The sequence below is a fragment of the Mastigoproctus giganteus genome, chromosome 9 (assembly GCF_048544385.1).
Source record: "Mastigoproctus giganteus isolate SK-2022 chromosome 9, ASM4854438v1, whole genome shotgun sequence".
Taxonomy (NCBI): domain Eukaryota; kingdom Metazoa; phylum Arthropoda; class Arachnida; order Uropygi; family Thelyphonidae; genus Mastigoproctus; species Mastigoproctus giganteus.
The window spans coordinates 199854069-199870229 of NC_143583.1; the positions used below are offsets into that span (position 1 = coordinate 199854069).

Sequence of the window (16161 nt, forward strand, 5' to 3'; positions counted from 1 at the left end):
CCATATATTTACTTGTTCCATGATGACTCCCAGCAGCTCTTGAAATCCCCAGCAACCTATTCTCCAGGTTGCTACTCATTACAATAGAAGCAGTGCAAAAATCGCTTTTGCCTCCGCCTGCGGCTACTGTTAATCATTTAGTCTGTGAATCCCCCCAAGCTACCAATTTTCTGACCCACCTAATGCTGCCTCGATAGCATCACCAAGTATTCTTGCACCCTTTCTATTTAAGTGTTTCCCATCCCTGTAGAAACAGTCTAGTCTGTTAGAAAGCACAGACCACATATGAAAAGATTAGTAGTTTCTAAGATTAATTCCTTGAATGCTTCCCCACTTAGAATTTGCTGTTGGTAACATCATCAGGATCCAAATGTATAGAATTTAAAAACTATCTCAAACCACAGTAGTCATCTTTGCAAAAGCAAAAACCCTTCCCTTTACCTCTGATGGTAGTTACATCTTTGCATCAAGCTCACATGAGCACACTGTGATCACTGCCATCTAGTGGTTCCTTTATCTGCAGATTCAAAAGCCTTGCTGGTGTGCAAGTGACCAACCCACAAATTCCAGTCAATATCTGGGAAGTTAAAAATCCCCCATTACAAAACAATCTGATTTACTGGCCCACTCTATTTCTCTGTACAGCTGTTCAATATACTCATCAGAGTCATTAGGCCTATAACACACTACTACTCCCAATTTTGCTTTTCCGGTGCTTATGTCACACCTCACTGACTCAACATTGCACTGTCTACCCATATCAACTGGATGCACTTCCTTAGATTGTATGTGTTTCTTAACTAACAGCATAATCCCTCCTCCCTTCCTATCCTGTCTGTACATATTGTACTTCCCAAATTCCAATTCTGTATTCCTTATATCTGTGTGACACCACATCTCTGATATCTCAACAATATCTGCCTTTGATGTTTTGACCAACGCCTCAAATTCATCAAATTTATTTACTAAACTCCTAACATTGGTGTACATGCACCTGTTCTTATTCTTAGCTACTGTAACACAGCCTGTGTATTTACTTGTTCCCCGATGACTCCCAGCAGTCTCTGAAATCCCCAGCACCTTATTTTCCAGGCTGCTGCTTATTCCAATAGAAAGAGTGCAAGAATTGCTTTCATCTCTGCCAGCAGCTACTTTTAATCGATTAGTATTCGCATTAGTTGAGGCATATGATGCAAGAAAGCAAGCTTATACAGCATTAATCCATGCTAGCAGTTTTCCAGCCCACCTAGCATTGCCTTGATAGCATCAGCAAATATTCTTGCACCCTTTCTATTTAAGTGTGTCCCATCCCTGTAGAAGCAATCTCTCCTGTTAACAAGCACAGACCACGCTGAGAAAAATTCTACCCTACGAGCTTTTCCCAATCTCTCCAGGGTCGAATTGATTGACAAGGCTCTCATCATATACACCCTCCTATCTGTGCAAAATTACACACACTTTCAAATTCAACCCTAACTCGCAGCTTTTTTTTCAACATTGACCTGTGCTTGTTAAGTAATTCCGCCATTCTCCTGCTCTTAATATCACTGGTGCCAACGGTTACAACAATATCACCTTTTGTGCCCTTAAAAGATGATATCTGCTCTACGTCATCAGTTTTTGCTCTTGGCAGGCATACCCTGGATCTGTTCCATGTATCCTTTTTGCAAATATATTCCCTGTTTCCCTGACAATTGAGTAACAAACAATAAGTTTTTCTTTAAGTAAATCCCACATCAATACACTGTGTTCACTGCTACCAGTAGGTCTCTTTTACTGCAGATTCTTAATGAATGAAGAAGAGCATCTGATAATCAAATCAAGAGTATTGCTTCTTCTTGTTGCCTCTCTAACAGACTACTGTAGGAAACAGTCATCCAATAAATCGACAAAAGTCTTGCTAACATGCCATAGCCTTTTTGATGTGATGAATTTATTTCATTAACAAAATACTCACACAATTTAGGAAGCACTATTTCCACTTTCTTAATAATTTAATGACCTTTTCTTCTAATACCATAGAGTTTGGTGGCTTAAATCAACAAACTGGAAAGTTTTTTTTTTTAAATTCTATCTGTTGGTTAGAATCAGAAAAATTCTGGTGATACCTTCTAATTGCGCTTAAACTGATTTTATGATATCAACAAAATAGCAGCCAACTTAGACGAGAGGGAATTGTATTTTGCTAATTTATAAATTGATTCTAAAGTCGGAGAGCAAATCAGTTTATTTCATATTGTACTTTACGCACGGACCAAGTTTCAAAACATTTGATACTTGGTCCATGCGTCAAACGCTTCAGTGGGCTATTATTATACTTCACAAGTATTTCAATTTACCTGCTTAGGGATGTTTGGAGTTGTTTCTAATGGTTCACTGAGGAAGGACCTCATAACAGATGACTTGCAGTTCTGAAGAAGGACATAATTTTTATGTTATTATTATTAGTAGTGGAAGCAGTCAAGAAAGCAAGCTTAAACATCACTTTCAAAAAAAACCCAACACTTCACACATTAACTGTCCATCCAACAGTCTAATTCTTCCTTGAATTTATTCTAACTACCCATGGAAGAATTCGAATTTATTCTAACTATCCATGGAAGATCGAAGTTTGTTCCAACAATCAGTTAACCTAACCTATAGCTGAAGATAAATTTACACAAATTGATCCCATGTTCATCCATCCACAATTTGAATTTATGCTCCCTCATGTGTGTAGTCTCGGCAAGAAGATGATTCTGTCAGCACTAAGCTTTCTTGATCCATTTAAAGCCCTAAACACTTTAAACAGATCTCATCACCGGACCTAGTCTTCAGATGCTTTAGTTTGAGGAACTAAAGCGATTCCTGGTAAGAGCACCTTTTTTTCCTCCCTCACTAATCTCATTGTTCTTCTCTGCACCCATTCTATCGCACTTTTTTTTTTTTTTTTTTTTTTTTATGAAAACCCCAAACATGAGAAGTATTAGAACCTACAGTACTTAGTACCATGCTTGGGTTGGAGGCTGAGAAGACGAAAGAAGATATTTGCTGACATTAGACTTGAACTTCTGTACATTATAATTTTCAGGAAATATGTAGGAAGGATTCTTCTTAAAATATGAGTAACAGACCTATCTCCAGATGTGGATTAGCCACTGCCTTTTACATTGTAATAATCACCTTTCTATCCCTGCTAGCAAAATCCCTGTAATATCATTGACAAAACTGCATGAGCTGTCCTGGAAGAATGCCTGAACTGCTCAGAGAACTCCACATCTGACTGCACTATTATCAATTACTTCCAGGTCTTTTAAATTCTTCACTACCCCAAGTATAGTGTTAATTTTAAAGCGGCTCTGGGGATTCCCCCAACTCCGCATCAGGCAATGTGATAAATATAAAACTCTGTAAAGGCCAGATTTATGTAGCTTAGTGAGTGTTCGTGTAGTATTAGTGTCGGGGATTGTATTAGTTGTGTTGTTCATCCAGCCTCTTAGTCTAGGGGCCTGTGTTTTCACACAGAAACCTCTAGTTTACCGTCCAGTGCCATGAGAAGGCGAGCCAGACAGTAGGGAGAATGAAAGCACTGGCAGGGCAGACCCTGTGGCAGCCAAAGCTACAGTCAAGGAGAGCCCAGTAAAAAAAAAAAAAAAAAAAAAAAAAAATTGAAGGTCACAGTGGAAAGACAGGAAGTGGGAGGGGTTAAAGTGGTAGAGAAAGAGGGGACAATAGTAAAGGTGCCTGCCTAGTTGAAAGGGGGACCAGAAGAGGGTCCCCGAGGATAGAATGCCCATCCTGCCCGAGGGGGTGGGAGTTGACAGGTGGCAGTATGGTTACCCACTAGGAGAAGGGGATGGGGGAGTGAGAGAACAACCAACCCAGGTAGTAAGAATGAAGGATCATAGGGAAAGAGTCCCTATGTTGGAGCACCTGTGTTGGTGCTCTATCGCACACTGGCCAAGGGGTAGGCCCTGATGGCTAGTGTCAGCGTCCCACGCCACACTGGCTAACTAGCAATGGCATGGTGTCTGCTTGGATAGGCAGGGGGCCACTATGGCCATCTGCCCATCATCCATCTGCTCATTCACTCTCTGCTCTCATTCTGATTTTATAATTTTTTCTTACATATTCTGTTAGTTATAATTCCCCCCCCCACCACACACACATCAATGTCACCCATCTTCTTTCTCACACCAGGGGGGGAATCCAATGGTGTGTAGTGTACTTACTATACAGGAAACCCTTGATTAGTGCGGTTAATGAATCCTTGAAATATACCGCACATATTAAAACCGCACTAATCAAACTTAAGAAACAATGGGAATAATTATAATGAATCCTTGAAAATTATGAAATTGTAAAAATATATTTTTTCTTACTCAATACGTACCTATAATGCACTGCATAGTTCTTAAATTATTAAGGAATAAATTTAAAAAAGATAGTATGATTTAAATTTTATTTTTTGCAAAAAAAACTTATCTAACTTCAATTGAACAGTGGTAGCTTTCTTCCTTTCCTCCATGATTTTGCGATAACAATCAATTTGCTTATCTAACCCTCAACGAACGTTCATGCTTCTCTCTGCATCTGGATCAATCTCTAGTATGAGTTCTTTTGCTTTTTAAAGTGTATTAAATAGTTCAAGTTTTTTGAATGAAATTTCTTTGGGAGCAAATTGCTTTTCTTCTGCTTCATTTGTCTTCTTCCTCGTATGCATGTTGATGCTCAATTTCAAGAAGATCGTTGTTACTTAAGTCTTTTGAATGCGATTCCAATAATTCTCTAACGTTTTCTGAATCTACTTCCTCAAAGCCGAGGTCTTTTCCAATTGTAGTAATTTCATCAATAACTTTGTTGACAGGATTAATGAAACCGCAAAAATCATTTGCGCATTCAGGCAAAAGATTCTGCCAGACAGCTCTCATGCAGCTGTTCGTCATTTCTTCCCACGATTTGTGTATGTTCTCAACTGCTTCTTTAATATCATAATATTAAAGAAGTTTAATATTAATAATAAAAGAATAAAAGAATATGAGAATATGAATAAGAGAATATGAGCAAATTTCAATTTCAGAGTGGTATGGGGTGCTGCTGTCAAGCATTTTGGAGTCGATTCCCATTCATTTAAGTTAGAAGACCCTGGTGAGTGCGTATCACGTATTTGCCGCTTTAGGCGCCGTTGTGAGTTGCCAAGCACCGCAAGAAAAAAGCAGCGCACTAATCAAATTTGATAACGCATATATTAAGGGGATAGTATCAAAAAAATTTTGCGCACTAATTAAAACCGCATTGTTCAAAACCGCATTAATCAAGGGTTTCCTGTACTAAATATCTAATAATTAAAATTATGTGGCTAAAGACTAAGGGTTAATTAATACTTCTATTAATCAATATGTGATTTGTACCCTTTCACACTCACAGACATACTCTCATTTATTCTGCTCATTTATTGTCTTATTTACTCAGTTCTTTCTTGCTGCACTTCTCACCCCATGCACTTTAACTTACTAATACTTTTCAGTTAAAGTGCAGCCCCGGTTGTAGATCTTGCAAGCCAGGAAGGTGCAATGTGTGCGTGTTGTTGTTAGCATATAGTTGAGATTGTGTTAGTATTTCTAATAAATACATTGTTAACTATGTATTCTTGCAGCCAACTCCAAGCATGATACCACACAGTTTGTACACTAATTTGGGATTTCTGCCACCCGTATGGATTACCTGACATTTGTCAATGTTAAACTTCAACTGTCACCTCTCAGCCCACCTGCATAATTTTTCAAGATCTTGCTGCCGTAGCACGCACCCTAATTACTGTGATTAATCATCCTGTCTTCATATAATATGCAAATTTAGACATCAACTTGATGTCTTCATCAATATCATTAATAAATACAGAAAACAACAATGGACAGAGTATTGAACCCTACTAAACTCCACTAATAACATTAGTCCATGAAGAGCAATGGCTATCAATAACTAGTCTTCTCACACTCAACCAGTTATCCATTGCACTTAATGCTACACTGCTCCAATTTGTGCAGCAGCTTTTGATGTGTAATAATATAAAAAACCACTTTGGAAATCCAAGTGAACAGTGTCAAAATTATATTGATTAGACAAGGCTGCCTTTTAACAAATCCATGCAGCGAATGCATTCCTGTCCAGATGGTCCTGCATTACTTCTTTAACCAGTGACTCCATTATTTTTCCAAGAACAGAAGTTAATCTAACAGGTCTGTAATAACTCCTGTCATCTTCTGATCCCACTTTGTCAATTGCAGATATATTTAAACATCTTCGGTCCATAAGAGGCCTTTCCTGAATCCATGAATGCACTCTTAATTATAGTTAAAGATTTGTTTTACCTCCTATGCTGCGTACCTTAATACAACTGAATACATCCACCACCCCCTCCCCAAAGCCATTTTTACCTTTAGCTTCAACAACTTCTCATCCACTTTCCTCTCGGTTATCACAAAATCATTTAGCTCCCTCTTAGAATTTGATAAACTTGTGGCATTCCTTTCCCTAAAAAATTCCTCAGGTGTGAATGCAGACACAAAATAATTATTCAGTTTGTCAGCAACCTGAACAGAATCACAACAGTTAAACCATTTACATCTAGTTGACCAATGTGATTCATATGCTTCCTTCTTTACATAAGTAAAGAAGTCCTTGCTACTTTTCTATGCCTGATATTTCTTGTAATTTGCTTTAGCATATCAGACCTCCTTTGTGACTTGATTGCAGACTAGTTTATATCTATTGTAGGCATCTATATCACATGGTAATTTATATATATTCCACGAATTCTTCTTCTGTGTCATGAGTCTCCTTATGGCGCCTCCATAGCTAGGTGGAAAGGAGCAGCAGTGCGTAGCACACACTTCTTAATTAGACCGCGAGCCCATCACCACCAAATACGGAGGATGCAGAAAGGTCAGTGAATGACTACCGCATATCCCGGAGCAATATGGCCTTAGTTGCTAATGCTCCTAAAAACCAAATAACAAACAACAACAAGACAGGGGGTTCGAGCCCATGTCCACCAAATACGGAGGATGCGGAAAGTCAGGGAATAACCACCGCATATCCCTGAAGCAATATGGCCTTAGTTGCTAATGCTCCTAAAAAATCAAATAACAAGTCTCCTTAGCACATGTGACATCAGTTTAGGTGTATCAATAGCTTTGAACAATATCTCTCAGTTTAAATAGCCTAGTATCTTCTATGATTACTTCTGTGAATGCTTTTCATTTAGAATTTGCTGTCTGTAACATTGAACTGTCCATAACATCAATACCCACTTCAGTCACCTTTATGAAAGCAAAAGTCCTTCACTTTGCCCTTGGCATTATTTACATCTTCACCGCACCCCCAGCGGGCCTTTTATCTGCAAATTCTTAATGCATAAAGAATTGCTCTGATATTGCATTTTCTTGTTGTCTCTCTAACATGGTGATATAGAAAATGGCAATTGAATAAATCCGTAAACATCTTACTATTGTGAGTGACCAATTCACAACTTCCAGTCATAAGGGATGGTTGAGTAGGAGAGGGCAGAGGGTAGTTTCCAGTGGACGCTGCTCTTTGTGGACCATTATTGGTGGAATCCTCTAGGGTTCAGCACTGGGCCCACTGCTGTTTTCTATATTTATTAATGGTAATGATGAAGGTATATCAGACTTAATATCTGAGTTTATATATGATACAAAGGCTGGTTAATGACAGCAATCAAGGTAAGCCACTGCTTACCTTGATTACTGTCATTAATGGACTATAACCATTTTAGAGGGTACAACTCTAAAACAGTTAGATAGTCCACCAGACTGAACCTATTGGTAACTCTAGAAAGCTTCCAGATCAGGTATCTGATTGTCTCTACACTGCCAGATAGTGATTGGAGGGAGTCCAAGTGTGTATGCAGGTGGGCATTTTTGAGGCCATGTTATGTCAAGGAGCTGGATTCATTCTTGCCAGGTGTATACTATATCAAAGAATTTCATTACTTCATACAGCATGTCCCCCCCCCACCTTTTCTTACTACTGAATATATCAACATGTCATTACTTTGTGAAAGAAAGTATTGTATCTGTATTCCTACCATTTGAACTATTTTATAAAGTAGAGCATTAATCCTTTTCTAATTCTTGATTTTATATTTTCTTCATTTGTTTTTAATGGTTTGTATGGATTCCCACAAACATTATGGCAGTTTCATTCTTAGTGATGATTTGCTTAAAGAATAGTGGATAGTCAAAATTTTATTATACATAAAGTAATTATTATTATTAATTTAATTAATTAAAAGTAGTAGTAGTGGCAAATGATGCCACTACTACTTCACCCATCCATACCCTCCAAGAAATTGCCTGGTTTTTCCTTGAATTTATTCAAACCATCCACTTCCACAACAACAGATGGAAGCCTGTTCCAACAATCAACCACCTGTTGGCTAAAGGCAAACTTCTGCACATCCACCCTGAAACCATTGTGTTTCAACTTGAATTTATGCTCCCTCATGTCAGTAGTCTCGGCAAGAAGAATGCCATTAACATTTAGTTTACTAAAAATCCATTCAAGGCCTTCAACAGCTCAAGCATATCCCTGCAGGTGCCTGGTCTCCATACGCTGCAATCTGAAGCCTTTCCAGGCGAGAGCACCCTTTTGTTCCCTTCACCAATCTGGTTACCCTTTCCTGCATCCATTCCAGCAGATCTACATCCTTCCTAAAGTGAGGCCTCAGAATTGTATACCGTAATCAAGATGTGCCCTGAACATGTCCCGGTACAAGGGGATAATCACCTCCTTATCCCTGCTAGTAAAGTTTCTATGTCATTCAAAAAAACCTGAGCTGTTTTGGCAGGATGTCTGCACTGCACAGGGAATTTCATATCTGACTCCACAATTACCCCCAGGTCTTTTTTCATTTTTCAAACTACCTAAAAGGTTGATAAATTACTCTGAGATTACTGCTACCCATATGCAGTACCCACGGTTTGTCAATGTTAAACTTCAACTGCCATTTCTCAGCCCTTCGACCTAATTTTTCTATATCTTGTTGTAGTAACATACTGTCATTACTGCTGTTAACCACCCTGCCAAACTTTGTATCACCTGCAAACTTACACATCAAGTCTGGCATATCAATATCATTAATAATTACTAAAAACAATAATGCAGTATCCAGCACTGATCACTGGGGGGGGACTCTACTAATAATATTAGTCCACAAAGAGAAGTGCCCATTGATGACTACTGTCTTTAGCATTAGTTGAGGTATATGATTGCAAGAAAGCAAGCTTACAGAGCATCAGCAAAAATAAAATAAAAAATAAAAAAAACCCTTCCCATTTCACCCATCCGGTCACTCCAAATGCTTGTCTAGTTCTTCTTCCACTTAACCATCCATTTATCCATAGTAACTTGTCCTCAATGCTTGAAGTTTATATAGAAGTCTTTTACGTGCAACAGTATCTGAAATCCAAGTATATGATACCAAAAATCTTTCCATGCAGTTCCTTGGTCACTGCATCATAGTAACCTATCAGATTGGTTAGACAATTCCACCCCTTAAATCCATCCTGTTCAGATGGTCTTTCATTACTTCTTTAACCAGTGACTCCATTATTTTCCCTGGAACAGACATTCAGTAATTACTTGTGTCACCTTTTCAACCCCCTTTATGAACTTTGGATACATTGGTACATCTCCAGTCTACAGGAACCTGCACTGAATCCAAGGATGCTCTTATAATAATAGTTAAGGATTTGCTTAACTCCTTTGCTGTCTCCCTTATTATAAGTAGATAGATTCCATCCACCCCTTTTATGTTCAACTTCAACAATCTCTCTTTAGTCATCTTGTCAAAAAGTCATTTAGCTCCCCGTTAGAGTTTGATAAACTTCTGGCATCCCCTTTCCTAAAGAATTCCTCATGTGTGAATGTAGATACTAAATACCTATTAAATTTATCTGCAAACTGGCTCAAGTGGCCCAATGTGATTCAATCCCTTCCTTCTACTGTAGATATATGCACAGAAGTCTTTGCTGCTTTTCTTTACATCCTTTGCCAGAGACTTTTCATAATCTGCCTTAGCTTGCCTAACCTCCTTTTTGACTTGATTATAGGCTAATTTATACATACCATAGGATTCTGTATCACCTGATAATTTATATGCATTCCATGCACTTTTCTACACTGCCGTGTGTCTTAACAGTCCATATGGCATCCATTTAGGTCTAAGCCTTCGAACAGTATTTCTTCGTTGGTATGAAGAGCCTAGTAGCTTTTAAGGTTACTTCTCTAAATGCTTCCCACTTAAAATTTACTGTTAACATCACAAATTGGTCCCACTGCTGAGAATTTAAAAACTGTCTGAGACCATTGTAGTAACCTTATGAAAGCAAGGGCACTTTCCTTTATCCTTGAACATAGTTATTTCTTTCTATAAATCCATCATTGCTACACTGTGATCAGTACCACCCAGTGCAATCTTTTACCTGCAGATTCTTAATGCATGAAGAATCGCTGATAATCAGATCAAGAGTACTGTTTTCTCTTATTGCTTCTCTAACGTGCTTCTGTAGAAAACAATCATTCAATAAATCCAGAAAAGTCTTGCTAGAATGTAAATAAAAAACCTACAAGTTCCAGTAAACTTACGGAAAGTTAAAATTCCCCATTATAAGATATTCTGATTTACTTGCCCACTCAATTCTCTGCATAGTTGTTTGGTAAACTCATCACAGTCACAGCCTGTAACACATTCCTACTGTCAATTTTGTTTTTCCAGTGCCTATTATATCACACCAAACTGACTCAACATTGCACTGGTCATCCATGTCAACTGGATGGCAGATTTAATATTCTGCTTAACTAAGAGCAGATCCACTCCACACCTTCTGTCCTTCCTGTATAAATTGTACTCCCCATATACATATTCAGCATCGCTTATATCTGAATGATACTATATCTCTGCAATCCCTGCTTTTGATGACTCAATCACTACTTCAATTACTTACACAAGTACTTCAATACTAAAAGAAATTAATTATTAGTATTGTTATATATAAGTAAAGTAAATAAAAAATAAAATAAAGTTTTTTATTTTATATTGCTTGATTTTAATGTTTTATTTCTGTACACATATACCTTTCTATATACACATTTTTGCTCTTGATCAGTAAACAATGTTGAACAGCTACTTTCTTATTTCATTGGTTATTATTAAAATTTTTGCTGAATCCCAAAGTGATCAACCACTGTATTTTAATTACTCTGTACTTAAGTATAATCTGCTATAAACCATGCTGACACGGTGCAGGCAATAATGTACACTTTATACTCTGGTATGACCACATAAATTAAAGAAATTAACAATCAATTCAAATGCATGTATTAGTGTCACTCACTTTGACCATTCTTTGTCAGCCTAAAACTTATGCATGGAGACACGTTTCAAAATATTCCCATGCATATCAAGTATAGGCTACAATTCAGTTGAGTTGCAAAAACATTTGCAACTCAGCAAATGCTTCGTTAGATATGTAATATTTTTGTGCCTTTATGGAATTATGTGATTCTAACAGCTTTATGTGATTCTAACAGAATCTATGCAGAATTATGTGATTCTAACAGAATCTATGCAGAATTATGTGATTCTAACAGCTTTAAGTGATTCTAACAGAATCTATGCAGAATTATGTGATTCTAACAGCTTTATGAATACAGTTTACTTTTATATATTTTTTAAATTACATTTTATGAAAATATAATTTAAAATCAACTGGTTATAGTATCAGCTAAATGGTGCAAGGAAGCCTGAGGCTTTCACTGCATCAGCCAAAAAATAAATAAATAAAATGAATAAAAAATGTAATGTGCTTAATGATTGTAATGGTACAACACTTTTCAGGAACTGAAATAGACCGATTTATGTACTATTGCCGTAATCTTTTAACAGCTTCTTTCCTTTTTTCATAATTATAATTTGGTTTATTATTTTTTTTGTTGTGCACACTATTTCATAACAAATATCACAAAAAGGAATACATTTGAATGTGAATGAAGAAAAGTAGGCATTAAATCATGAATCAAAAGAATTTGTAAGCATTTGCTTTCTGATTCAATTCTTGGTAAAGCTCATAGAGCTATTGAAACTACAAAGTATAATATTCTAAGTAATTGTAGAATTTCTGATTATTTTTGTCAACTGGTTGCACTTAACATCAGATCTACAAAACAGACTGCCAATATTTATCTTCACATAAATGGAGGCCAAAAATTCAATGAAGAAACCATCTGATTTCAAAATTTTTGTATTTTTCTCCATTATGACTACATTAGGCAGAATCAGCACCCAACAATATCACAGTCAAAAAAAAACCAAATGCTGTGTGCAGATCTGAAGATCATGATTTCAAAGTCAGCAACAACTATACACTAGAAATGCAGATGCACTTTCTCACGCTATTCATTTAATATTTGAAACATATTTTCATAAGTTAAAATAGTCTTGTTGAGTTTAAAACAGAACACCAGTTGGATATAATGCCCATTATCAACAGTGTAAATAATAAATGATGCACCTGTCTTGTTTCAGTAAGGATGATGTTTGGATAAAATGGCTGGTGCATAATAAGCCACAGGCTTCCTTGCACCATGTGTCCGTTGCTAATACTAATAAAATTTAGGGCAAAATAAAAATGTGTTGTCAGCAAACACCTTACTTCATTCACATAGGCATTCCTAATTAGAATCAGCAGAGAAGCATGTATATTTTGTTCATTTCACTCACTTGAAACATATTCTCACCTCAGCAGGATGCAGTTGTAAAAGCAGCAAGTGCAGTGTGGACATCATAAATTCACTTTGACAGCAGTTGTAAGGTTTTCCCTTCTGCGTGATCAAAATTTTTCTGTGTGTATCAAAGGTCTTGGGCACTGTGAGCTTGAATGATGAGATAGGACACAGCAAAACTGCTTGTACTATTGAAAATTTTAAGATCAACTAGTTTTTATATCCACACCAAAACTTAATATGGAATATCACATAGACACTGGCGGGTTAAAGATAATAACACAGCACACTGTTTTCAAGTTGCAATTTTATACTTTGATAAAACATCTTGTAATTACAAAATATTGCATGTTGTTGTTTATTATTTGTTGATATCACTACCTTTTAGATAATGGCAATAGATGGCTCAAACATCGATCCTATTTCATGGTTACCAGAAGTATTATACTCATTCACTATTAGGGTATTTAAAATAACCGACAAAAGGAGTTTGTTTGTTATTTGGTTTTTAGCAGCATTAGCAACTAAGGCCATATTGCTCCGGGGATATGCGGTGGTCATTCCCTGACCTTTCCGCATCCTCCATATTTGGTGATCACGGGCTCAAACCCCAGTCTAATCAAGAAGCATGTGCTACGCACTGCTGCTCCTGCCCACCTGGCTACAAAAGGAGTGCAAGATCATATCTTCTCAGAGTTATTTTCAATGCTGTTAGAATAAACTATTCTTTTAATGAAATGATGATAATAAAACAATATGAATTGCATATTCATAAATCCCAAGAGAATAACTTCCTAACCAAAAGATCACTAGTTTGAGGGTTGTGGTATTTATTTTTAAATTTATATATTTTAATTTTTATTTCACTTTTTTTTTTTTGTTTTCTTTGTCTATAATAGTTCTAAACTAATTTGTTGTAAGATTGTGCCACACAGTTATGCAGGAACTATTTTTATTATTTACTCTTATCTAACATATGATAGCTGTAACTAAGTACATGTTTAATATTTTAATATCAAATGGCACAGGAATGAGATGATAAGTAATTAAAGTTGAGTAGAATGGTGAAACTACCATACTCTCAGTGTAAGTGACCTGTGTAAGAATTTTGCAGGAGGGGAGACTACATTTGTTTAATTACTGATTGTTTTCCTAATATCAATCCAGTTCCTATTGTTTAATTTTTTATGAGCATTTTAGTTTTACGTCTAAACCACTGCTATGCAGATGATACAACACTAATGGCTGAAAGTAAAAACGATTTACAAAGAATGCTGCATAACTGTAATCAGAAAGGCAAAAGAGTATAATAATCAAATATCTACAGAGAACACAAAGTGCCCAACAACAGCAAAACATCCACTGAAATGTAAATTAGAATTAAAAGTAAAAATGACAGAACAAGTAATGAAGTTTAACTGCCTAGGATAAATAGTTTAGGAATAACTCAAAAAAAAGAACAAGTATTAAAAGCAAGTAGAATATAAGGAGATTAAATAGTGTAATTTGGAACAATCCAAATATTTTACAGGTGGTAGATGACTTTCATCAACCCATGAAATACCACCACTTTGCTTATTGGAGGCTTGAAGTGGTGAAACCCATGTTTAGTCTCTAGAGCAAAGTTTCTGGCATCCCCCTCCCCCCATACTTCTCCTTCAACCCATGCACGGTACTAAGTACTATAGGTTTTGATACCTTTTGTGTTTGGGGTTTTCATAAAAAAAAAAAAATATTATGAGGATAGTAAAGTTATAATATAAAATAAATATTATATAAATAAATACTATAATTATATATAAAGTCTTATTTTATATTAAATACATATAAGACTTAAAGCATGCAGCTGAGATAACAGAAGCAACAACAAAAATAAAACATTAAGAGATGAAATTAAAAATGTAAAATACAACCTATTAATGTGAATAACAGGTGGACAAAAATATTAAAGAAATAGAAACCCATAAGCAAACATGGTATTTATGAGTCATATATATAATCAAAGAAAATGATAAAATAAAAATGTAGAACATTAGAAATGAGAAATATTTATTTAACATATATAGACTGAACCCACAGCTTCTGGACTGATAAAACTTTTGTTCTAGCCCAGAGGTTCCCAAATTTATACCTTGTCACCACTTAAAAAAATTTCATAAATTTCACAAAACTGTGCAAATAAAGAGAGGGCATAAAATTTAGCTGCAATACATAAACATTTATAAATGAATATATATATATATATATACTTTAAAAACATTTAATTTGAAAGAATGAAATAAAATACACTTCATACCTGGTTTAATGAGGTGACTTGTCCACATTTCATTTAAAAAATGTTTTATCTCATAAAACAACACATGCGCCCCCGACGGGGGCGCATCACACTTTTGAAACCTCTGTTCTATACCACTTTCTATCGATTAGTACAATTCTAAACAAATTAGTTTATATTATAAACGAATTTTAAAAAAATGAAAAAAACTTAGGTTCTGTTCATGTGTATGAACAGTATTCCAACCCTTCCAAGATACCCACGGAATCTGCGTACCATATTGGGAACCGCTATAAACAGGGCACTATATAGTTAGTAACATCGACATAAATCCTATGCTTCAATTACAAAAAAGGCTATATAAATATTTACACAACTTATTTCTTTTTCTTCTCATTATAAAATACTGATATCTATTTGCGTTCGCTTTTCAGACACTGTAAGCAATTAATGGATTATTCATTTTCATTTCTTTCTAATAGCATTAACCGAAACATTACAACGGGAAAAAATAATAAAATCAAATGTGTATTTTTATGGGTATGGAAAACATCAACGTAACCAATTTATTGGAACAACAAAACCAAAGAATAATTCAACTTTTGCAAAGTTCATAAAAACGCATATTCTTAACCTATGTGTGATACATAAAATTTATTTGTATACTATAAATGCGAAAGCCAGGGACAAGACAAACTTTCTAACCCGAATCAAGTAGTGCAAAAACGGCAGCAAATATCTGGCTTTCTATAACAAACGAACAACAGTTTTCTGTAACTAAATTTAAAAATATAAAACGAAAGAAAAAAAACAAACACCAACGCGTGAACCAGAAAATTCCCTACATGTATACAGAAAAATGGAAAGAGAAATAAAAAACAGCAACACGCAAGTTTTTCTAATAACAACACAACGTGATACTAGTCTGATTTCTTCATTCTGTCAAAGCGAACAAACTCAGACGATTTCCATTTAATATTCACGAAGACGCTAAGGCAAAAGACAAAAAGCGTTCGTTTATGACAAAGCAGTAGTAATACGGAACTACACAGATTTACACGACTGTGCATACTTGACACAAGGTATTATTTAATTTATGT

At 35.8% G+C, this 16161-nt stretch overlaps 2 protein-coding genes across 2 annotated transcripts in view; both read right to left on the reverse strand.

The window, feature by feature from the left end:
* LOC150081016 (uncharacterized) overlaps positions 1-16161 on the reverse strand; it is a 179549-nt gene that overhangs the window by 163067 nt on the left and 321 nt on the right. The window lies entirely within an intron of this gene.
* The window catches only part of LOC150081017 (sodium- and chloride-dependent glycine transporter 1-like), a 455858-nt gene that overhangs the window by 14268 nt on the left and 425429 nt on the right, over positions 1-16161 (reverse strand). Inside the window, exon 16 of the mRNA XM_090380891.1 lies at positions 2340-2411. Coding sequence (XP_090237017.1) covers positions 2340-2411 — 72 coding nt within the window. The remainder of the gene's footprint in view (positions 1-2339; positions 2412-16161) is intronic.